The sequence below is a fragment of the Ochotona princeps genome, chromosome 17 (assembly GCF_030435755.1).
Source record: "Ochotona princeps isolate mOchPri1 chromosome 17, mOchPri1.hap1, whole genome shotgun sequence".
Classification (NCBI taxonomy): domain Eukaryota; kingdom Metazoa; phylum Chordata; class Mammalia; order Lagomorpha; family Ochotonidae; genus Ochotona; species Ochotona princeps.
Window position 1 is genome coordinate 20,579,176 of NC_080848.1, and position 23,814 is coordinate 20,602,989.

Consider the following 23,814-nt stretch of genomic DNA (forward strand, 5'->3'; position numbering starts at 1 on the left):
CTCCCCCTTCTCTCAGGGCACAGGCATAAGAAAGCATAGCAACACTAAAGTCCCTTCCTGTAGCCCCGAAGAGAGTCGATGTCTCTGGGGGACTCCAGGGCAGAGGCTCTGTACACTCCCCTCACTTCGGACTGTGTGTGCCCTGCCCTCTACCGCCCCTCCGGAAGGAAGGGCGGCTTTCAGATAGCAACTGGAGCTGCCGGGGTGGCGGGTGGAGGGGCCGGGGAGCTGGTGACTGCGCCTTCTGTTCTTCCAACCCCAGCCCTTTCTCACAACGATGATGGTAGGCCATGCAGCCCATGCCCCTCACTCTCCCTTGCTGGAAACCAACCCAGACAATTGCACTTGACCCCACTTCCCAGACGCGCTGCAGTGAAGATAAGCTGGGGCCTGGGATGCCTCCACCCCCAGTGATTCCCGTGGGAATTCCGCTGGAGTCCTGGGGGTCTGGTTCTTATCTGCAGCAGGAAGGACCCAAGCCCAGCCTCTCTAGGGCTGAAATGTCAGCTCACCCTTCATCCTGTCCCCAGCCCTATGGGCCAGAAACCACAGCAGGCGGCAACAAATAAGACAAGATGAACTTGCAGCTCTGCAGCTCCCTGGACTTTCAAAGCACCCTCCTTGATTCCTCAAAGTGGCTGTAAGATTGACATCTGATGGTGCCGATAAGAAAATTGGGGGTGGGGAGTCAGAGAAAAGCAGCGACCAGTTCAAGGCCACAAAGCGAATGAATGGCACGCCAACACCCAGGTCTTCTGACAGCTCTTCCTCTGTTCCTCCCACCCACTGACTGCACGCTGCCACCACTACAGTCCAGTCTTACCGAGTGTTTCTCTAAATCATCATTTACTTTACTTTTTGAAAAGCAGAGTAGCTGAGAGAGAAACATAGGGAGATTTTCCACCTACTGGTTCACTACCCCAAATGACCAACAATGGCTGGGGCTGGGTAGGTCCATCTGAATCTTCCACATGGGTAGCGGTGGTCCAAGTACTTGGGCCATCCTCTACCGCTTTCCGAGTGCATCAGTAGGATGTTGGATCACAAGCAGGGCAGTTCAAACTAGAACGAATGCTGTGATGTGGGATACTAGCACTTTGGGTGGCAGCCTCATCCACTGTGCCACATTGCTGCCTCCTCACTAATGCATCTGTGGATGCCAGAATGGCATGAATGAGACAACTGAATCCTGAACCATAGGGCCACCCTGCAGTCCTTCAGGGCTGGGCAGGACAACAAGTGGGTTACAGGAGGAACACCCCAGAAAGGAACATGCGCTCTAGAGATGAGGGGAGAGACTGGGCTGAAAGGCAGGGCATAGTGGCCCCAGAAATCAATAAGGGAGACCAAACAAGGAGCATTTGCCTATCATCCCCCACCCCTGTGCCCTGTCATGGGGTACAGCATTGCCCTGATTGGGGCACCCCTGCTCCAAACCACAAAACCTGGGGGAAATGAGGTCTTTGACACTCATGTTTGAATGAACTATGTGGGGCTTGGCGCGGTGGCCTAATGGCTAAAGTCCTTGCCTTGAACGCCCCGGGATCCCATGTGGGCGCCAATTCTAATCCCGGCAGCCCCACTTCCCTTCCAGCTCCCTGCTTGTGGCCTGGGAAAGCAGTCGAGGAGGCCCAAAACCTTGGGACCCTGCACCCGCGTGGGAGATCTGGAGGAAGTTCCTGGCTCTTGGCTTCAGATCAGCGCAGCACCAGCCATTGCAGTCACTTGGGAAGTGAATCATCGGATGGAAGCTCTTCCTCTCTGTTTCTTCTCTTCTCTGTACATCTGACTTTCCAATAAAAATAAAATAAATCTTTAAAAAAAATGAGTTATGTGAACTCAGGGTTCCCTAACAGGAGGGCTGGGCAGAAAGAGGGTGAGAGGAAGGTGGCTTTGAATGCAGAGGACAGAGTGCAGACAGAAGTCTCTAGCCAGCTCCCCTGGCTCCTCTTTGAACCCCCTCTCCACATTGTGGCCCAGAAGGAGTCAGCTCAGTACAATCACTACATTGCGCTTCAAAGCCATGGAGCCGGGGCCTGGAGGCGTGGCCTAGCGGCTAAAGTCCTCGCCTTGAACATGATGGGATCCCATATGGGCACCGGTTCTGATCCCAGCAGCTCCACTTCCCATCCAGCTCCCTGCTTGTGACTTGGGAAAGCAGTCGAGGATGGCCCAAAGCCTTGAGACCCTGCACCCGCATGGGAAACCAGTAAGAGTTTCCTGGTTCCCGGCCTCGGATTGGCATAGCACCGGCCATTGTGGCTCACTTGGGGAGTGAATAATCAGACGGAAGATCTTCCTCTCTATCTCTCCTCCTCTCTGTATATCTGACTTTGTAATAAATATAAATAAATCTTAAAAAAAAAAAAAAAGCCATGGAGCCGACCTCTAAGGGGGGGTGTGCAGTGGGTTTCACTTAACTTGCCTGGCTGCCCGCCTGAGGCAGATGAGACACAGGGGGGCAGCCCGGCACCTCCTCCCCACCCTCTTCCTCTTGGCTCAGAAATGAGCATCTTGCCTGTCTCTTAAAAAAAATTTTTTTAATTGGAAAGTCAGATATACAGAGAGGGGGACAGACAAAGAGGAAGATCTCCTGTCTGATGGTTTACTCCTCAAGTGACTACAACAGCTGGAGCTGAGCCAATCTGAAGCCAGGAGCCAGGAGCTTCTTCTGGGTCTCCCATGTGGGTGTAGAATCCCAAGGCCTTAGGCTGTCTTTGACTGCTTTCCCAGGCCACAAGCAGGGAGCTGGATGGGAAGCGGGGGCAGCTGGGACTTGAACCAGTGCCATATGGGATCCTGGTGCATTCAAGGCAAGAACTTTAGAAACTAGGCTACCATGCCTCACTGTCTCAATCCTTCCACCCAATCTGTGGTTGGACATCGGACCTGGGGGGCAGGGGATGTGGTTCCCCCAAAGCAAGGAAAGTGGGAGCTGGTGGGACTTGCCTCTAAGCATCCTGCCAGCCTGGAGCCAGCTCTGTGAGTGTGCATTAGGAACAAGCTGTCGCAGTGTCACAAACTAACTCATGGCTGCGTGGCAGGGGCTGGGGTGGAGGGGAGAATCAACCTGCATTATTAGTGAGGAGTATGACTCTGCAGAGCCTCCAGCTGACAGCTGCAGGAATTACTGCTTCTTGCCTCAGTCTGCCCATCTGTAAAATGGGGATCCTAGCACTAGCTCCCTTCCTGGGACTGCAGTGGGATGGAGGGAGATGATCTCTCAGGAGGTCCCAGGGAGTGTAGGCTCATGGCAACAGCTCTCCCCCTTCTGCAGGCCGATTCTCTGGCAGAGTGGTCAGGGAGCTGGGAGCCATGCTTGGCTGAGAAGCTAAAGGGAGGGCTGGAACCGACTGGGAAGACAGGGAGCATGTGCTGGGGAGCCTGCCTTCCTTGGGAGTTAGGGAAGGCAGGGTGGGAGGAGGTGGGAGGAGTAGGGGAGGGCTAGCCCTCCCATGCTGTTCTGCCCCACCCCATGTTGTTCTGCCCCACCCCTGCCACCCCTAGCTACAGGAGAAACTGCATGGGGGGTCCTCCCCTGTCTGCCCAAGCATCACCCCAGGTCCCACAAGCCGGAGGAGGGTTAGCGGGAGGAGGAAGAAGGATGCAGCCAGCCTATGTGCAGCTTTGTAGGGGTGCAGGACCCTCCAGGAAATCCACTGACCCTTTGGTGTGCTCTAGCTGATCCCACCCCACTGGCCACTCTGTTCCTGAGGGTCCTGGTTCCTCGCCCTCTCCCATAGCTGTGTTGTTTAGTGCTGAGGATGAGTGGAGAGGCTAGAGAGAGTGTGACTGAATGGGCTGCGGAGAAATTATGGAAGATAATTTCCTTGGGGCCAGGAGTCAGGACCCCAGTGGGGCATGCTCAGGTGGGGTGGTGGCTCCTCTGGGAGTTCTTGGGAAAGGGAGCATTTGGCTCTCATTAGGAGCAGGAATTCCTGCAGCCCACAGGGATGCAGATGTAGGGAGGTGGGCAGCGTTGGCCATGGCTGTGGCCATGGCAGTCATGCTGGTGGCCAGTACAGTGGTGGCTGTGAGGAAGATGGCTGTGGTGAGAGTGGTGGCTCTGGCAGTGATGCTGATGTTGGTGACTTGCAACAGCTGTGGCTGTGGTGAGGGGGAGCATCAAGGAACTGGGTCCTTGCTACCTGTCTGGGAGACGTAGAATGAACCCCCAGCTACTTTGTAGGTGGAAACTCTCTCTCTCAAATAAATAAATTCCAAAAATTAAAGAAAACCCCTTCTCCTGAAGTCAGTAACACACAAGAACTCCAGGAGGATTGTTGATGTTCCTTGCTGAATCCTCAGGCCCCTGAGCAGTGTGTGTGTGTGTGTGTGTGTGTGTGTGTGTGTGTGTGTGTGTGTCGCTCATCCCGCGGCACAAGAAACACAGTCAATGGGACTGGCGCTTGGCTCAACAGGTTAAGCCAATACCTGCAGCACCAGCATCCCCTATGGGCGCCAGTTCCAGTTTTGTGTGCTCCAGTTCCGATCCAGCTCCCTGCAAATGGCCTGCGAAAGATGGATCAGGTGCTTTGGCCCCTGCACTCATGAGGGAGAGCCAGATGAGGCACCTGGCTCATGGCTTCAGCCTGGCCCAGCCCTGGTGATTGTGGCCATTTGGGGAATAAACCAGTGAATGGAAGATCTGTCTCTACATATATAATTTTGCCTTTCAAATGAATAGATAATTTCTTCATAGTGAAGTAAAAAGAAAGAAAGGAAATACACAGCAAACAAATGCAACAAAATTGAGTCCCTCTTGAAATACACTATGCTACCTGCTTGGATCCTCAACCTACCCCCTCAGATTTCCCATTTTATACATGAGAAAACTAAGGCTGACAGCAATGGCGTAAGCTGCCTACAATGACATGGGTGGGTGAGGTGGGGAACAGTCGGGCAGGGGCCCAGGCATCCTCCCCCCAGGTGTGGCTCTCCAGGGAGGGCACTTCTGCCACACCTGGCATAGCTACTCTCCCAGCCAGCACTCAGCCTTACATCGTGGTCTCCCACGCAGGCTGTATCAGGGAGAGGCTCCTAATAATAGTAACAATCGCTGTTTGTCATTGTACAAGTCAGGCCTCGACGATCACGCTTGTGGAAATTATTAATAACCTCGCTCCGGCCGTGGTGGTGTGGGTCATATTAAATTGGGTTGAGATGGATACCTTGGCAATGGTAGTAACCGGGATCATAAATTAGTAACAGGAATATTTTAATGAATGCCACGCCATCCATAGCCTGGGTAGGAAGCAGCTTGATGCCGCTGTTGGCCCTTTCAGTCCTTCAATACGGTGGGGGGCAGGTCTGTGAAAGCAGGAGGGGGGAGGGGAAGAGGAAGAGGAGGAGGAGGAGTCTTAGAGGCCAATACTTGCTGTCTAGGAGGAATGACTCCTGGGGGATTTCTTTACCCTGCCCTGGCCACTCACACATAGAGCTCAAAACTGCCTTCAGGGCCTCCTGTCCTTGCAGGGCTGGCCCCTGGGTTTTTGTGGGTTACACTGGAAAGAAATTCACAGGGCAGATCCCTGCCCCTATGAATGAATGAATATACTCCCGCTGATCTGGGCAACTGCCTACCAGCAGCACATCTGCTCTCCGAGGGCTCCTGAACTTGTCCTGGTTCTTCTGTCTAGAGTTCAGACATACCTAAGCTCAGGCTGCTAGATACCAGCGCTGGAGATGTTCCCTCCCTCCTGCCCAGCAGTGTGGCCACCTTAGAGGCCTGCACGTCTGGAAACCGAGAGAGGTAGGGGCCAGGCCACGGGGGTGAGGGGGAACTCCTTCAGCCGTGGAGGGCTTGTCACTCCCCTGCATTGGGGGGACCCATGGTTTGGACCTGCCAAGGTCCCCAGAGTGCAGCGAGTGTGGTCCTAGGGATGCCTCCATAATGGGCACAGTGGACATGTGGATGTGAGTCCCTTCCGTCTCTTGCCTTTCTTCCAACTGAGCAGCCTCCGTGCACTTTTTTTTTAAATATACATGGATGTGTTTTACACAATGCAAGTTCTTAAATGTCGAGTTAGACTGAATCCATGGTGCTCTATCCTGTGCATCACTGAGCTAACAAATAAAAATGCCCATGTCAGGCGCTGACCAGCTCATGGAAATCCTCATTGTGGAGCAGTCCATTGTTAAGGATGCCTCTGTGTGTTAGTGTGTGTGTGCCTGTGAGAGCCGCCACAGGCAGGATCACATGTACCTGTGTATTTGGGGCTGCAGGTGCATATGTGTCTGAACATCACTCACACGCATGTATGACTGTGCAGGTCTACATGAGGGCAGGGACACACAGGCAGGTGCACCTGGCAGTATTCTTGTATTCTGTGTGCACACCTGTGACCCCTACCCACCCACGATCAGGGACTCCAGCGAGGTGGGCACAGACTCCACTCTGAACATCCCCGCTGCATAGCTTCCCGGCCGGGCAACCTGCACTTTCCCTTTCCCATAGGTCCTTGCCCTGAGGGCGCCCCACACTGGCGGAGGGGGCACAGAGTGGGGAACGCACCTGGAGGTGAAGAGCAAGAGAGGCGGTGGAAGCTGTAGCTGAGAAGGAGGACTGGGTAGAGAGCAAGGCGCCACTGGAGAGAAGCCGAAGCAAGAGGTAGATGCGCCAGAGAGAAAACCCTGCGGCGGGCCGTAGCCTGGGAACCAGAGCCGTGGTGAGAACACCCTGGGCCCTGGACCTAAGGCATCCAGGACCCCAGTGCAGCTGCACTGGCCAGGCGCTGGGATTCGGGGCGGGGCGGGCAAGAAGCTCCGAGGACCAGAGCACGGGGAAGCGGACCCAGGGCGCCCGGGCGCGGCTCTCTCCCGTCCACCACCACCCTACCCCTACCCACCACCCCAGCGGCGGGGCGGGCGGGCGCGGTTCCGGGGGTGGGCGGGATGGGCGGGGAGGAGGCGGGGCCGCCGCACTGGCTTCACCCAGCCCCTCAGCCGGCAGCCAGAGCGAGCCGAGGTTCGGCCAGCTCCAGCGCACAGGCGGGTGAGTGCGAAGAGCCCAGCGGCGCAGCCCTATCAGGTAGCAGAGCGGAACGCGCTGGAAGCCAAGCGCTGCTGCGAGAGGCCTGCGATCGGGACAGGTGCCGCTGGCTGCGCCATGGACCGATCGCGCCTGCTGCTGTTGCTGCCGCTGCTGTTCCAGGGGGTGAGTTATCAGCGAGAGGGATCCGAACACCGAGGGGAGCCGGGCGCCGTCTCCACTTGGGAACTCAAGTGGAGCGATGGGGTCCAGGATCCTGGGGTGGGGGACGGATCCACAGGGGGGCGTCTAGGGTTTTCTGCAGCAGAGAGGAACCTGCGATCCCCGGGGTAGAGGTGTGAGCAAGACCGGTGCACGGGCGCTGGTCTTTGCGAGGGATCTCAGGAGGTCAAGGGGGCCTCGCACCTCGGCGTACTTCAGAAGAAGGCACCTACATGCGGGAGTTCCGAGGGAACTTGCTCTGACCCCCACCCACTGTCCAGCATTTTGGTCTCTGAGAGTCACGGGACAGACCCGTGGTGAGCCAGAAGGGGGAGTGGGACGGGCCCTGAAGATGCGGGGCTGGGCGGGGACGGGAGACGAGGGGATGAAACAATGGGAGGAGGCTGGACGGACTGGAGGCAAAGGAACCGGGCACGGACAATGGGGGTCGTCTAGACAATGGGGGGGAGGGGCGTCAGAGAGGCGATTTGGGGAGCGGGAGAGCTGTGGGACTGGGAGTGATAGTGGGTGGTGGCGAGAAAGGTAGAGAAACAGAAACCAAAGAAAAGTGGGCCGAACAGGGCATGTAAGGCGGTAGTGCGAGAAGGGAGCGGAGGACGTGCCCCATGCCCACCAAGGCTCTCTTTCTAGCAGCCTCACCCCGTTCGGGCATTGCGCCTGCAGATCCGGGACTAGGAAGGGAGTGCCCACCTCGCCGAGGCGAAGCCGTTTTCCAGGTTCCCTCGGTAGCCAGCGAGCTCCTTCGAGGTGCACCCTCTCGCAGCCGAAGCGGGTGCGGTCAGCGGGCAGGAGTGCGGTGGGCGTCTTGCGTCTGGGGTGAGGAGCGCACCGCGTTGCACCAGGCGGGCGCCAGTCCGGGTCTGAGAGCAGCGCTGGTCCGTGCAGAGGGGAGGTAGCCCGCAGAGGGCGCTGCAGGGGAGAGGGCGTGCGGTTGCCCGAGTGCGTCCCAGGGTTGCACACCGCCTGCATTAAGTTACGCACTCCCAGCACCGCGCTTCTCCGGCTCCCGAGCCTAGGCGGGCCGGGATCCATCCCCCTCTGTCCCGACCGGCTTTGGGTAGAAGCTGCTGGACTCCTAATAAGAGGGGCTCGCTGGGGTCGCCCCACCCCACCCCACTCCCAGTCCCGGCGCTCCAAGGCAGCATCTTAGGGCTGGTTGGGGAGTGGGGAGGCACTGAGAGGTTCCTACCCTACCTTCGGGACTACAACGCGGCCTGTGGCCAGTCTGCATGCCTTGGAAGATATCGTCATGGAGGGGGCCACCAATCCCCACTTTATAGCTAGCTCTGAGAGTAGTATTCTCAGGCTGGACGGCCTCTCACCTACTCAGTACCACCTCCGCCTCCTAAGTGGGCAGCCGGGCGTCCCAGCCCCGGGTGAGAGGCACCCCTGGACGCAAGCAAGCGGGCAAGCGGCAGGAAGGGAGGGTGGGCGGGGCAGAGACCCTCGAGGGCGCTGGCCCAGCTCCGCACCTCGGCCCGACAGGCTGGGGCTGGCAGTACCTTTGGCTCAGCCACGCGTGTAAGTTAACACCACCGGAGGGCGAGGGCGGCTTCTCGGCCGTGGTGGGGTGGGAAGTGGACCGGAGGTGGGGATGGAGGCGGGCTCGGGGTGGCCTGCCGTCGGGCTCCGAAGATACGAGGACGTGGGTGAAAGCAAGTGTTTCAGAGTGGAGGCGAGCGTGGCGTCGACGGGCTTGGGACGGTGGACCCCGCGCAGCACCGACCGCCGGCTGCCCTTGCGGGTTTGGCCTTGGCCTCGGCCTCCGTCTCGGCGCGGGGCCGCTCGGGACCGGCCGTCATCGAGCAGCGCCGCCGCCGCCGGAGCGTCTTCCCAAGAGCGCTGAAACCAGAGCGCGCGTCCCGGCGGCGGTCCGGCGGGCAAGTCGCGCCGGTAATGGAGGCACTTTGTCATTCAGACGTCTGTAACCGGAGCCTCGGGGCCAGATAATGCGTCTAATAGGGACGCACACTGGGCAGCAGAGGGGCGGGGTGAGCAGCGAGGCCTGCGTGGCGGAGGTGATGGCGTGCGGGGGTGGGAAGTGGCTCCGGGAGGGAAGGGACCTCACCACCAGCCTAGCCCAGGCTGCCTTAAACGCCTACTGGGGAAGCGGGAACCATACCGGTCCTGTGTGGCTGCTGGGTGCCTCGCACCTCTTGGGCTCTTTCTTGCTCTGTTATCTCGAAGGAAGTAGATGGAGTTATTCGCACGTCAAGAAGGGAGGACCGCCCAGACGTGCAGGCTCGGGACCAGGCTCCTAGCTGCGGCCCGGAGCTGACTCTCTTGCATGGCTAGGGCTCTCCTCCTCCCGCTTCAAGATCTTCCCCAGGAGACTAGACTCGCACTGGCCGGCGCATCTGCAGCCCTGGACCTCTGGGACCACACCACACACCTGTACACGCCTGTGTCCACCCGCCCCCCGGACCATCAGCTGCAGGCTCTCCCTGTCCACCCTACTTGTATCCCAGGCGGTAGGGGGCATTTACCAGTAGCCCCCAACCCCGCCATGTTTGCATGGAGCTTCTAAGACCCCCCCACTTAAAAAGCATCCCCTTCTCCCCCTCCCCCGCCGGAGGCTGTGGTTGCCGCTGCTGTCTGAAGAGCCCTTGGCTGGAGGATCTTGGAGGGGTCAGCGCTGACCCCGACCCGCGTTCACGTTCTGATCCCGCCCAGCGTGTTAGTGTGGCTTCCAATTTATTACAAATAAATTTGTTACAAATTATGGTCCAATTTATTACAAATTATGATCTCTAAAAATTCGCCTAACAACATTTCTATCTTAGTTCCTTGAAAGCCTGGGACTGGCGGTGATAAAATGAAAACCATAGCACAGCTTCTTCAAAGGGGTGAAATCATTCTGCCAGATTTGAGACAGCGAGTGTGGAGTAATCAAACCTACGCAAATGCATGCATCATATGATCAACTGGTCATTCCGGCACTATTAGCCTGAACTTCAGCCAGCCCTCAAGGCCTGGTGGGCCTCTGCCACTCCCTCTCCCTCCTGCCTGGGGTCTGGCTCCAGGACAAGACCCTTGTGCTCTAGCATTTCCCACATCTTTATCAGTACTTGCATCTAACTCTCAAAATGGCCCCATGCAGTGGATGCTCCCCACCCATGCTTTTGGTGGGAAAGCTGAGGTTTAAGGGAAGTTAAATAATTTGCTCCAAATACAGCACATTCCATTAAATTAGTAGCTCCAGGACTTGAGGATCTAGGGAAGTATAAAATGCCCCTGGAACACTCACAGTTGCTAGATCCCTGGCAAGGCTTGATAGTAGGGAGGGGGCTGAAGGCTGAGGCAGAGAGAGCAAGGTTTCTAGCAGGGGGCTTGCCCAGGCTGCCACACCACCCATCCGCACCAAACACAGACCCCCTCAACTCTTTGGAACTTCCGCCTCTACTGACCTCCGTGAACTGGAACACCACCCCAAGTCACCACCCCAGGCATCCAGGCAGACCTTGGGAATGGAAGAGAAATCTCAAGCTGTGCTAGCATCTTACAGAGCAGGTACCAAGGCACAGAGAAACTCAGAGCCTGTCCTGGGTCACCCAGCTGCAGGCAGGGGGCCAGGATCCGGAGCTCAGGAGGCAGGCACCAGAGCTCAGACATATACCCTTCCTGGTGCCCATGACACACCTTTCTAGCCTAGCTGCTTACCTGGGACCTAAAGATCCCATTAGATCTGGTGAGTTCCGGAATGGGGTGGGGACTGCCCCAGGTCACACAGCAACCAGCAAGAAGTGACAGCTGACACCTTCACAGAAAGGGAGCAGGAAGCAAACTCCACAGCAGCCAACAGAAGAATTCAAAAAGACAAAAGCATGGTCATTTGAGATACAGAGCCCACAGCTCCACTGTCTGGCTCCAACTGCACGTGAGGCATAGGGACACCAGGCAGGTGTGTCCCAGGGACAGACAAAGCTGAAGCCACCATGCTGAGAACAAGACACGATTCCCCCAGTGGTTGCTGGCCTGGAAGCTCAGTTATCCAGACTCTTAGGCCTAGAGTTCTAGTTAGCTGAGGTCACACAGTAGCTTCATGTTGTTAAATTCTGCATCAGGATGGGGGGCAAGGGCAGAGGGGAGCTGACAGTGTAGCAACACGGATGCTGCAGAGACTAGGGTGGATGTGACAGAGAGAGAGAGAGAGAGAGAGAGAGAGAGAATGCATCTCCTCATTTGGGAGAGGTGGAGACAGCAGGACCACTTCCTCAAGGAAGTGCTGTTTAAGCAGAGCCCTGCAGGATGAAAATAGATCAGAACAGAGCCTTCCGGAGAACCTCCCCTGCTGGGGGACAGCCTGCATCTGCGACCCCAAGGCTGCTGGTTTGCACATGTTTCCAGCACCTTATGCCACTATTACCTGGGAGATTGGGGACTACAGCCTGCCTCCCAAGTCGACCCAAACTGTGTTCCTGGCCCTGCTTCCCCATTTTTCTTCCCCATCAAGCCCTGCTGGGAATGCAGGATTTCTGAAAGGACTGGAGGTGAGGGCATGTCCGGCCAGGATCTGGCCAACACGGAGACAGATGAATGCCCCTGTGACCTTGTAAAGCTGTCTCCAGTGGTCCCTTGGCCCAAGGACCCACACAGCTCAGCATCAAACAGGGAGGGGTGGGGGAAGGGGCGGTGCTGCACACTCTGGAACCAGCCAAGTAGGCTTTGGAGTTTTATTAGACATCAAGATTTTTTTTTTTAAAGAAACAGAAATATAAAGCAAACCTCCGGCAGCCCCTTCCTCTAGGGATCCTGGTGCTAAATTGTTCCATCCATGAGAAAGAAGCTTCAGTGGCAGGAATCTGACTTTTTGCTTTCCCCTCATTCCAGAGCTGGTGGCAGGAAATCAAACCCTAGGGGGCCAGGCTGCTGGGTGGTGACAGTCGACTTCGGCATCCCTTTCTCGGTGCCAGCCTCTTGCTGCCTGGCTGGTCCCTTGCCCTGGCACCAGTCTGTCACCATCTTTTTCTGTGCAGAGAGGTGAAGACACAGAGAGGGAAGGTGGGGCTGGCCAGACCTCCCCACTGTCCCCCCTCATTCAGACTCAGCTTGAACCCCAGTCTCCATCCCTGTGCCTGAGCCCTTGAACCCAGACACACCCTCTTTGTTGTTCACCTATGGGATGAAGGGCCTGGAGGAGGGCCTCTGGGTAGATGGAGCTCTGCAGGTGCAAAGCTTAGTAAGTGGAGTTTGGGCCAGATTTCAGCCCTGCTTGGCCCCTGGTCTGTCTGTAGGCTGGTGTAGGCTGCATCCTGTGCAGCTATTCGTGAATAGAAGGCACTGGACCCTGCCCAGGCTGTTGTGTCCATGTAGTGTATCCTGAAGATCCCAGGGGGTAGCTGTCATTTCCAAGATGAAATTTGCAGGAGGTTAGCATCTGAGCCTCTAGCCTGGCCCCGCCTGGCAGTCTGCAAAGCATGCTGTCCCCCGCCAGCTTCCCTCCCTGTCCCGCACTCCCCCACCCCTGCCTCACCAGCTTTGATGTGTCTGAGGCCTGCCTGCTGAGTTCACCCCAGCCCAGGTGGTTCCAATAAAAGATATTAGGAGGGGTGCATCTGATCCCTGCCCTCCCTCTTCTGTTGCCATTTTGACCCTCTGATTGCCCTATGCCCAGGTGTCCCTCGGAGGTGCCAAGGAAGCATGCCCTACCAACCTGTATACCCATGGTGGCGAGTGCTGCAAAGCCTGCAACCTGGGCGAGGGTGTGGCCCAGCCGTGCGGAGCCAACCAGACTGTGTGTGAGCCCTGCCTGGACAGTGAGTAAAGGGGAGCGGGCAGTGGGGGAAGGCAGGGAAGGGAGGGATTGTGGCAGGGGTTGGGCAGCAGGGAGCATGCATATTAGTGACCTAAGTTGTCTGCTTCCAGGCAAGGACTCCCACCCACCCTATAGCATGGCCACCAGAGTGGGCCTGCAGGCAGAGAATCTGAGAATGGATGAGGGATGGGTGCAGATGGAGGAGGGGGAGCCTGATGGGGAGTTCTCCCCCCGCCCCCGTGGGGGTGCCCCTTCCCAGCTTCTGGCAGAGAGGCTTGGGGGAAGAGAGGCGTGGTTCTGTACGGAAGAGAAGCTGATGCCAAGCCCGGCTAAAAATAGCCACTGCAAAATCAATGGTTGCCACTGACCTTCCCTGGGCTTGGGGGAGCGGATCAAATCCAGGCTGCCCTGAAGACTGACCTTGGGGGATCCTGTGAGGGTGAGGCCACCCCTCCCCCTGGCCAACTTTTTTTTTTTAATGCAGACCAGGGAAGTGAGGTTTCCAGAGGTAGCAAGGATGGGGGTTGGGACACTGTGAGCTCATCCTTACTGTGGGGTGACATGGGGGCAGGGGGGAGGGAACCATGGCCATTGCTGCCCAAGGTTTCCTCCAGGAGGGAAGAATCCCGCCCTGGACTGGAGGGTGTACAGACACAGGCACGGTGAGTGCGGGCTTCCTGGCCCCAACCTTGTCCTGGTTCTGGATTCTGTGTGCAGTCTGGAGTCGCGGGCCTCGCTGCATGCCTCAGTCTCCCCCTGCTACCTTAAAGCAGGGCCTTTATTTTCCTGCCCTCTGCCTGGCACTTGATGCCCACTTAGAGGACTGCTGGACACCCTACTGAGGCTATCCTTTAGCCCCACTGGGAATAAGAGTGTAGGCAATGGAAGTCCATACCCACCTGCTGGCCTGGTCGTATGTCCGGACATCCCCTCTACACCCCAGTTTGTCTGTCCTTTGACTAACCCTGACTCCCTAGTTGGCTCCAAACACACTCTCACCCCACTGCCCCATGGAGGGATGCCACACGCCCTGGCTCTGCCCTAACAAGGTCTGTCTCAATGAACAGGTGTGTCAACTATCAGCATTCTGGAACCTCCATATCCTGACACTCTCAGGGCCTCAATGTGGCTTGGGGAACCTTCCTTCCCACTCTCTCTGCTCCACCCCCTCCTCCCCTCCCCGCTAACGCCCCTCCCCACCCCTGGCTGGGTTAACAGGCTGCCTTTACAAGCCCGCTTTATGGCATGGAGAGCCCAGTGGGCTTTGCCTCTACCCTCAAAATGTTTCCACAAGGAAACCTATTAAGCTCTTGCCTTTATTCTCTGCCAAAAACAACCACATTTTTCACACCACCTAAAACCCTCCCCCAGGAGTTTCCTGGGCCATCTCTGTGTTTTCCCATGATGGGGGCTCTCTTCCCAGACCCACTTTTCAACCCTGGACCAGCCGGTCAAGCCCCCTTGTCTGTACAGACCTCACACTTGCCTTGGCCATTTGCTTGGAAGTTCCTGCTGTTTTCTGACTGCACCCCCAGCCTAAATCCACAGCACTCACCATCACTCTCTCCCCTGGGGCCCAGCCACTGAAGGATCCTGGCCATGTGCTAAGTGCCTTTTAAGATTTATTTATTCATTTGAAAGGCAGAGTGACTTGCAGGGAGGCGGGTGAGCAGGGGGATGGAGAGAGATGGATTGATCTTCCATTTGCTGGTTCACTCCCCACATGTCCATAACAGCCGAAGGGCTGGGCCAGGCTGAAGGCAGGAGCCAGGAGCTTCATCCAGGTCTCCCACATGGATGCAGGAACCTGAGGGCTTGGAGCATCTTCTGCTGCTTCCCAGTGCATTAGCAGGGATCTGATTAGAGGCAGATGTGGAACTCGTCCCAGGCACTCTGACATGGGAGGCAGGTGTCTCACGTGGTGGTTGAACTCTGATTCACACTGGCCATCTTGTGCCCAGGGTTAAAATTATAGCTGAACGAGCCTGGCGCGATAGCGTAGTGGTTTAAAAAGTCCTCACCTTGAACGTGCAGGGATCCCATATGGGCGCCGGTTCTAATCCCAGCAGCCCCACTTCCCATCCAGCTCTCTGCCTGTGGCCTGAGAAAGCAGTTTAGGACGGCCCAAAGCTTTGGGATCCTGCACCCACGTGGGAGACCCATAAGAAGCTCCTGGCTCCTGGCTTCGGATTGGCTCAGCTTTAGTCATTGTGGCCACTTGGGCAGTGAGTCAGTGGACGGAAGATCTTCCTCTCTGTCTCTCCTCCTCTCTGTATATCTGCCTTTCCAATAAAAATATATAAATCTTTAAAAAAAAATTATAGTTGAACTTCATTGGTTCCTCTCACTCTGTGAAGAGGGTAGTAGTCCCTACTTTGCAGAAGAACAAGGCTCAGAGAGGTGGGGTGCAGCACTCGGAGTCACATAGCAAGCAAGCGGTGCAAGTAGGTTTGGAGTTCAGAGCCACCGGTTCTCTCGGGAAGGCATCCAGGATCTCTTATCAGAGTGACTCCAAACAGAAACCTTCCTCATGCTGCTCCACCCTTCCCCCACCCCATTTCTGCTGCTCTACCTCTGCATCCCACTCCTGCCCCAACCACCATGCTTGCAGATGAGGGAGGGACCAGACCCCACTGGTAGCCTGCTATCCTTGGCGGGCCTTCCCAAATCCTCCTCCACCTGCCCTGGGAGCAAGGCTGGCCACTCTGGGATTCCAGCTGCAACCTCCTCCCTGAAAATGAAAAGGGTGTGTGGGGGGGCGGGGCAGGGAGGAGCTAATCCAGCCCCTCTGGTTTCCTGCCCCTCCCCTCATTCCAGAGCTCACATGCATTCATTAATTACAAGCATGAGTCAGGAGGGAGCTTGGGAATCTCCTCTTGGTGCCATTTGAAAGGGTCAGGGACTGTGGCTTTCCAGCCTCAGCCCACAGGGGGGTCTGTCCTTGAACTCTCTGGCTCCCCTGGAGTCAGCTGTCCTCACCCTCCTGACCAAGCCCTTCAGCTGCTTGGGGAAACACCCTGGGTAGTCACTCGGAGGTGGAGGCGCCCTAAGGAGAGGTTGCCCTTCCCCGGGTTGGGCTCAGAGCCCTGCTCAGCCCCTGGGGAAGGCTGGGTGCAGCATGTGATCGCTTATTCCTTACTCATTGTGAGAACCAGAGGAGAACGTTTGCCAAGAAGTTTACCGGCACCAGCTGTGCTGCCCCAGGGGAACCTCAGGCCTGAACTTCCGGGCCCTTGCAAGAGGGTGGGGGTGTCTTGGCCACAGGTCACAGCCTGGAGACTCCTCCAGTTATCCTGCGGCCGTGGAAGTGGGAAGAAATCCCAGGCGACACCTAGACCCCAGTGTTCCCACCACTCGCCCTTTGCCTGCAGGTGTGACATTCTCCGACGTGGTGAGTGCCACCGAGCCGTGCAAGCCGTGCACCGAGTGCGTGGGTCTGCAGAGCATGTCAGCGCCGTGCGTGGAGGCTGACGATGCCGTGTGCCGCTGCGCCTACGGCTACTACCAAGATGAGGCGACCGGGCGGTGCGAAGCGTGTCGGGTGTGCGAGGCAGGCTCGGGCCTGGTGTTCTCCTGCCAGGACAAGCAGAATACCGTGTGCGAGGAGTGCCCCGACGGCACCTACTCCGATGAGGCCAACCACGTGGACCCATGTCTGCCGTGCACCGTGTGTGAAGACACCGAGCGCCAGCTACGCGAGTGCACGCGCTGGGCAGACGCCGAGTGTGAGGGTGAGCAGGATGGTGGTGATGTGGGCAGCGGGCGGGCCCCACCTGGGTTATCGGGACACCTCTCAGACCCTAGAGCTGGGGGTGCACTGACCCGAGGCTCTATCCTTGCTGGGAGGAAGCCCAGCCCACCGAAGGACCACCGCTCCTTTCCCCACCTCCTAAGGCTCCCAGGAGTTCTCCCCTCCCTTCGCAGCTGCCAGCCAGGGATTGGATGGCAGCAGATGGCTGCAGGGCACATAGCAGGACCTGCGGGATCTTGGAGGCAGGCCCTGCGAACCAGAGAAGGAGTAGAGGACTGAGGGTTGGTAGGACCCCTTGGTTCTGAGGTTTTACCAGGGAAATCTACTGTCCCCTCCTTCTCTGCACCTGTCCCCAGCATGGGTGCCACGTGGTCCCTTGGTTCTCCAGGGCAGGGAACACATACTGGGGCTGGCAAGGGATAGCTGAGGGTCTGAATGGAGGGCTGGCAGTCCCTGTGTGGGAGGGAGTGGGAGTGCTCACTTCAGTCAGGCACAGGGGCCCCAGCAGATGCGTGGGATGAACAAGGACGCAGGACTGTTTGGGTCTCAGCTAGGGGTTAGGCAGATGGGCTTTACCCCAGCAAGGAGAGATCGCCAATCAACCTTCCATCAACCCCTGGCCTCGGGCTCCTACTGAGCCAGGTAATGCAACACCTCCTACAGGAAGCACCCAGTTTGACAGGAGAAAAACAATCATGCCAGAGATGGGTCCCAGATCTCACCCAGCAGAGGGAACTTTGGAAACCCCCATGCTGACTAAGACAGCACAGCCTCCACCTTCCATCAGCTGCGCCCCTTCCCCTCCCCTGTCCCCGGGGTGCCCCCAGGCTGATAACCCCACAAACACACACATACGCTCATGCGTGCTCTCCAAGCCCTGGGATCTGAGCCTGGAAGTTCAGGGCAGGCAGAGGAGACTCTGATGCTGGGTGGAGGCCAGGTGTGTGAAAGTAGAGAAGAAGGGGAGGATGGGGAGGTTCCGGGGTGACTGCCTGGGGCCCGGGAGGTAGGCACAAGGTGGAACTGGGAGGGATCCCTGCAGCCAGGCAGCAGGCACGGGGCAAGACTGGACGAGTCTAAGTGGAGTGGTGTGGGCCTTGCTCAGGGGTGTGATGAGAGCCGAGGAAGGCAGCTTCAGGGGAGGAGAGGACCTTGCCTTTAGGGAGTTCCTGGGTGCCTTGCAGGTGCCACCCCTACTCACCCATCCTACCCTGAAGGAGTAGTGTGCGCCCCTTCATCCCCCACCCCCCACCAGGGGCTGTGTTTGCCCTGTTGTTGCTCCCCATTCAGCTCCAGCCTCTAAGGGGTTAAATGTCAGCTCTGGGGGCCAGCTGGGGCCCAGGGACCCCTTCAGGAAACAGAATCTGATCCTTGTTTTGGGGCACCAGCTTTCCTGTGGATACATTCCAGGTGTCAACATGGTGACTTACCCATTTCAGGGCTGAGGGCTACCCCAACCTCCCAGCCTCCATCCCTCACCAACCCCCCACCAGTGAAATTCAGGCTCAGGGAGGGGTCACCAGGTTTCTCCTCCTATTCCCAAGTCATACAACTCCCATGCCGGAAAACAGCTGTCAGGACCTGCCAGGGGCTTAGCGGGCTGGAATGCGAGTGGACGTCACCACATCTGGGTCTCATCCCAGCCCCGCATCAGAGGGGGTGGCGGGGTGAAGCAGGCGCACTGGTCTGACTTGTCCCTGTTCCCTCTCTCACTTTCCTGCCCCAGGGCAGACACCCTCTCCTCCACACCCCTCATCAGCCTGTGGGCTGGGCGGTCTGAACTGACCTATGCTGCACCCTCAGCCTCCAGCTCTGGCAGTCCCCAGCTTGCCCAGTCCACTAGCAGAACCCCATAAAGACTCTCCCTAATCCAGGGTCAGGAGTAAGGTTGCCAGGAAACAGTGCCATGCTTCCTCTGTGTCTCCCCCATCCCCCCAGGACAAAGGGGAGGGGAGGATGGGCGGCAGATGGCGGTCCCCTCCCAAGTACCATCCAGATGGAGTCCAACTTCACATCTGGGGACCTTTCTCCTTTGGAGGGTGCTGAAAATGGGGGCCTTTGAAACATTCTCATCTTGAACGCAGGAGGCCTCAAGGCCAGTGGGCCACTCAGGCTCCAACCTGGGTGGGCAAACAGAGGGCTGGGTGGAGCAGAGCCGGAGAGCGTGCTGCCCTCCCCATCACCCCTTTGGCATGTTCTGTCTGCTGTCCCTGCCTGCCCCAGGCGTGGGAAGTGAGGATGGATGGGATAGGCAGCTTTGCCCAGACAAGCACCCCCAGGCCAGCCAGAGCCCACACCCCCCTCCCTGCCTTCCTCCAGCACTGGCCCCATCTCAGGCGCAGATGGAAAACCTACCTGCTGGTGCCAGGAGGTGTTGGGGTCTCTGCCAGGGAGACTGGCAATGCCCAACTGGCACCAGAGGGTCTAGGTGGGTGGCCAGGTACAGCCTGCCTTCCCCTGAGGCTGTGGGCAGTACCTGCCTTGTGGGGCCTCTCCCCACCTTTCTCTGCTTCATGTAAGCTGGGCTCAAAGTTGGGCTTCCCTGGTGGCAGGATCAGGCTTGGACCAAGCAGGGCAGGAAGTAGTCTGATGGCTGGCCAAGAATGCCTGGAAGAGCAAGCAAGCAAGCCACCCACTGCACCTTCAGCCAGAGGCTGGATCCTGGGGCTTCTCAAAGACAGGAACTGGGATTGGTGCCAGCTCTTGAGGAGGTGGCATGGGGAAGCACCTCTGGTGGGCATGAGTGGCTTAGAGTAGGCATCCAGAGTGACTCCAGTTTGGGGCTTCTCAAAGGCAAAGCCTTTTTGTGTTTGAACCAGGTCTCCAGGTTTCCAGAGGAAGGCAGAATAGAATTTAGACCCCAATTGGCGATCAAAGGGAGACTTTAGAAACCATCAAATATTCCCATTCTACAGATGGGGAAGTGCAGGTCCTGCTTTTCCACTATCCTCCCATCACGCACACAGCCCTGGCCCCCCACCCCTGGGCATAACAGTTGGACATGGAAGCAGCCAATGTCAGGAGAGGCAGAGGAGGGGTGGACCTTCACTCCTGTGACTTTCTCCCAGAGATTCCTGGCCGGTGGATGACACGGTCCCCGCCTCCGGAGGGCTCAGACAGCATGGCCCCCAGCACCCAGGCACCTGAGGGACCTCCAGAACAAGAGCTTCTGGCCAGCACAGCAGCGGATGTGGTGACCACCGTGATGGGCAGCTCCCAACCCGTGGTGACCCGGGGCACTGCTGACAGCCTCATCCCGGTCTACTGCTCCATTCTGGCTGCTGTGGTTGTGGGCCTTGTGGCCTACATCGCCTTCAAGAGGTGAGAGGGGGCATGTGTGCCCTCCAGAGGCACTTTGCTCTGACTTTGACCTGAAAGCATGCACACCCATTAGACCCCAAATCAAGCTCCACCTCTCTCTGCCCTATTCCAGGGCATAGGGGGTCAGCAGGTGGTAAGGTGCCTGGCCTATCCCAGCTCAGCCTTTGCCTGCTCCCATGTTCCCTTTCCTCCTTGCCTCTCCCCTCATCTTCCTGCCTGTAGCCTCACCAACTCTCCCCCCTCCCTGACAGCCATTGCCCTCAGGGTTCCCTCCCCCACCCACATTACACTGGGATCCAGTGGCCTCCACTTGCAGGAATCCCGAGCGTGCAGGAACTCTTCTTCGAGCGTGCACTTTCAAGTTTTAAATGCATCTTCCATTATTATTTTTTTAATCATCAAAGTAATCCAGGCTTGTTTAAGAAAATGCAAACAAGACGTCTCCCAAAGCAAAACCTAAAAACCCCTTTCATCTCCCCCATCCTCCCCCACTTGAAAAGTCTGGACGCTTCCTTTTCTAAGCATTTGCTGTGCATTTGTGAAATAAACCCGTGTATATAAAACTTCTCATAATGACACCGAAGCACACTGGTTTTTGTGAAGCTCTACGCCATACCTTTCCTGCCCACCTTCTCCACTGCATCGTCCTTGGAGGAGTTCAGGATGCCCAGACCAGCTGAGCACTGGAACCCGCTCCTTGACTGATGTGCAGGCATCCATGTTTGTTTAGTCAATCCCCTAAGGATGGACATTTGGCTTGAGTTCAGCTTTTTGTTATTGCTTATAATTGCAGAGGAAATTCTTGTATATGTGATGGCTCACATGTGGTAGTATTTTAAGAGGGTAGACCCAGGAAAGCGGCCTTCCTGGGAGCTCATTTTTGTGTGTGCTGTTCATCTCATAAATGTCTACCCAGTGCTGGTAAAGTGCCCTGTCAGGCAGGCCGTGGACAGTTAGTTAAAGAAACAGACACCTTTGATCCTGAACTGGAGCGCTAGTTGGACCCCTCCCATGTGCTCGTTGTTGAAGCCCAGATCCCTCAATTGACTAGGCCTGTGCCCTGCTGCAGGTGGAACAGCTGTAAGCAGAGCAAGCAAGGAGCCGACAGCCGCCCCGTGAACCAGACGCCCCCACCTGAGGGAGAAAAACTGCACAGTGACAGCGGCATCTCCGTGGACAGTCAGAGCCTGCATGACCAGCAGCCACACACGCAGACAGCCTCTGCCCAGGGTACGCACCTGGCAGCCTGGACACTGAGGGCAGGGGAGGATGGGGCCTGAGAGGGAGGCAGATGTGACCAGGATGGGACTGGGGGAAAAGGGCAGCTCCCCTGCGGTGAGGGGGTAGGAAAGACCTGGGCTTTCCAGGGGAATATGGGAAAGTGGAGGCTTTTACAAATCAGAGCTTCCAGGCTCATCAAGCTAATTGTCCTCCCTGGGGGCTAATTACTGCCCGAAGTAGCTGCAATTTGCCTCCTACCCTGCGTTTCTGGGGACGGCAAGAAGTCTGTGCCCTAATCAGTGGCCCCCAGCCTGGCCACAGCCATGGCAGCAGGTGCCTGGCCTGAGCATCCCCATCTCCTCCTCTGCCTTGATTAACTGCTGGGAGCCCTAGCAGCTGAGACAGTGCCAATGAAGGAGGGACAATGAGTCGGCAAGCCCCATGGTCCCTCCACAGCCTTGACCCCCTACCCCCATGCAGGACCTGTCTTTGCCTCTCTTGTACTCCCCACCCCCCACTGTGGGGGAAGGGGTCGCATGGGTGCTGACCTCTTCTGGTTTCTCAGCAGCCCTGAAGGGTGACGGAGGCCTCTACAGCAGCCTGCCACCTGCCAAGCGCGAGGAGGTGGAGAAGCTGCTTGACGGTTCGGCGGGGGACACCTGGCGGCACCTGGCAGGCGAGCTGGGTTACCCACCTGAGCACATAGACTCCTTCACGCATGAGGCCTATCCTGCCCACGCCCTGATGGCCAGCTGGGCCGCCCAGGACAGCGCCACACTGGATGCCCTCCTGGCTGCGCTGCGCCGCATCCAGCGAGCTGACATCGTGGAGAGCCTGTGCAGTGAGTCTACGGCCACGTCCCCAGTGTGAGCCGCCGCCGCTGCCCTGGGGAGCCCCTACCGCACCCCCATGCGCCAATGACAGATGCTCCAGCCAATCCCCAGGAGCCCGCCCCTCATACCCCACCCTGGGGTGAGCCAGCCACCAGAGCCCAGCTCTCCTTGGGCAAGGCCTCGGAGTGTGGGGTTCCCAGTCCTCCGCCCTGTTGCTGCTCCCCTTGTGTAGCCCCCTTGCTTCTGATCCCGCTCCCTTGCAGTGTCCCCTCACTGCTGCCTGCCCCCACCCCTGCCCCCTGTACCCCAGGACGCCTCTTCCCTTAGCTCTACACTGCTGGTGTCTTTTCCAGGACTGATGCCAGCAATGGTTGAGGGTAGTGGTGGTGACAAGCCCTCGAAACTCAGAAGGAGGGCCCAAGGAACAGAGCCATGGACTTGACACTGTGAACTTGGGGACCAGGGAGCATGGAGCGCAGGGGCCTAAACCCTCCTTTAGTGTCCCCCCCAACAAATTCCCTGGGCTCTTCTTGCCCCTCTGGCTGGGGCTGGAGCTGGAGAGGAGCAGAGACCTGAGTTTGCAAGGGGGTCTGAAAACCAAGCCACCCTACTCCTACACACAGGACAGTGAGGCCCAGAGAGAGGCCGTGAATTGCCCAAAGGTGCCCAGCAATAGGGGAGGCACAGTGTGGGCTGGTATCTTCCTCTTTGTGTGAGAGGCCTCAGGTTTGCTTGAGGGATGAGGAGGCAGGCAAAGTGATGTTTTGGGCAATGTCTTCCTCCACCGTCTTAGACCGCTGCAGACATAGGTTGCTTGCCTGTGTCTTGCTCCATCGATCCATCCATCCATCATGGCAAAGTCAGGTTTGGGGCTTGGGGAAGAGGGTGCTGTTCCCCTCTTGCCTGTCCCCCATCTGTGTTAGGCACATCAGTGTGGCACCTGCAGCCCCAGCACAGACCTGGAGCTGACCTTGACCCCTAGAATCAGCCCTAGGAGTCAGGGACTAAGGACTCCCTATTCCATCCTACACACACACACACACACAGAGATTAAAAAAACCTTGCTTTTCTCCATGAGATCCTTCCTGGGGCAGCTTCCAAAGATGCCTGGGAGGGAATTGAGTTCCGAGCTGGCCGGCTGTCTTCCCTCGCCCCCAGGTTTGGCAGGTCTCGGGCTGCTGGGGCTTGAGCCGGCAGCGGCGGCTTCTGTGTTCCAAGAACCTGCACGTGGAGGAATGCTTCCCCCTCCAGGCTCCCCTCCCCACCTCTGCAAGCATGAGAACGGCTAGGCTCTCAAACCTGTGCTGAAGACAGGAGTGAGCCAGTGTGCAAATGTAGCAGGAAGGGACCAAGTGAGGGATGTGGCCAGGAGCCGGTTCTGGCTGTCCCTAGGGGACCTGCAAGGGACTGACTTGCCCTAAGCTCAGCCAGAAAAGAGCCATGAGGACTCTGAGGGGCATTGCCGGCCCATTCCTGGCCTGTTCTGCTTTGCTTGATGTTGGACTGAGTGTGGCTGCCCCTGTATTTAGTGAGAAGGTGCCCCCAATGAGGCGCACACCCAACCTATGCAGGGGACTTGGAGCGCTGCACCTAGAAGGCGTTCCATTGCCCCCAACCTGGGATGGAGAGGAGGAAACTCACCTGCTGGCCCCTCCTCCCCCATGCACCTGGGGAGTGGGATGGAGTCTGGGTGTATTTATTTTCCTCCCCAGCACATGGG

The 23,814-nt window shown here is 57.6% G+C and overlaps 1 protein-coding gene across 1 annotated transcript; it reads left to right on the forward strand.

The window, feature by feature from the left end:
- Positions 1 to 3,985: 3,985 nt before the first annotated feature.
- Positions 3,986 to 22,353, forward strand: NGFR (nerve growth factor receptor). The gene is made up of 8 exons (XM_058675886.1): positions 3,986 to 4,051; positions 5,640 to 5,752; positions 6,946 to 7,156; positions 12,828 to 12,969; positions 16,340 to 16,699; positions 19,788 to 20,040; positions 21,110 to 21,270; positions 21,830 to 22,353. The coding sequence occupies exons 1-8, from the start codon at positions 3,986 to 3,988 to the stop codon at positions 22,129 to 22,131; spliced, it is 1,608 nt and encodes a 535-aa protein (XP_058531869.1). The 3' UTR covers positions 22,132 to 22,353.
- The last annotated feature ends 1,461 nt before the right edge of the window (positions 22,354 to 23,814 follow it).

Coding starts and splice junctions, on each gene's coding strand:
- NGFR (XM_058675886.1), top strand. CDS start 3,986: ATGGCTGTGGCCATGGCAGTCATGCTGGTGGCCAGTACAGTGGTGGCT. Junction 5,753..6,945: donor ACGTCTGGAAACCGAGAGAG/GTAGGGGCCAGG, acceptor CCAGCCCCTCAG/CCGGCAGCCAGAGCGAGCCG. Junction 21,271..21,829: donor GCAGACAGCCTCTGCCCAGG/GTACGCACCTGG, acceptor GTTTCTCAGCAG/CCCTGAAGGGTGACGGAGGC.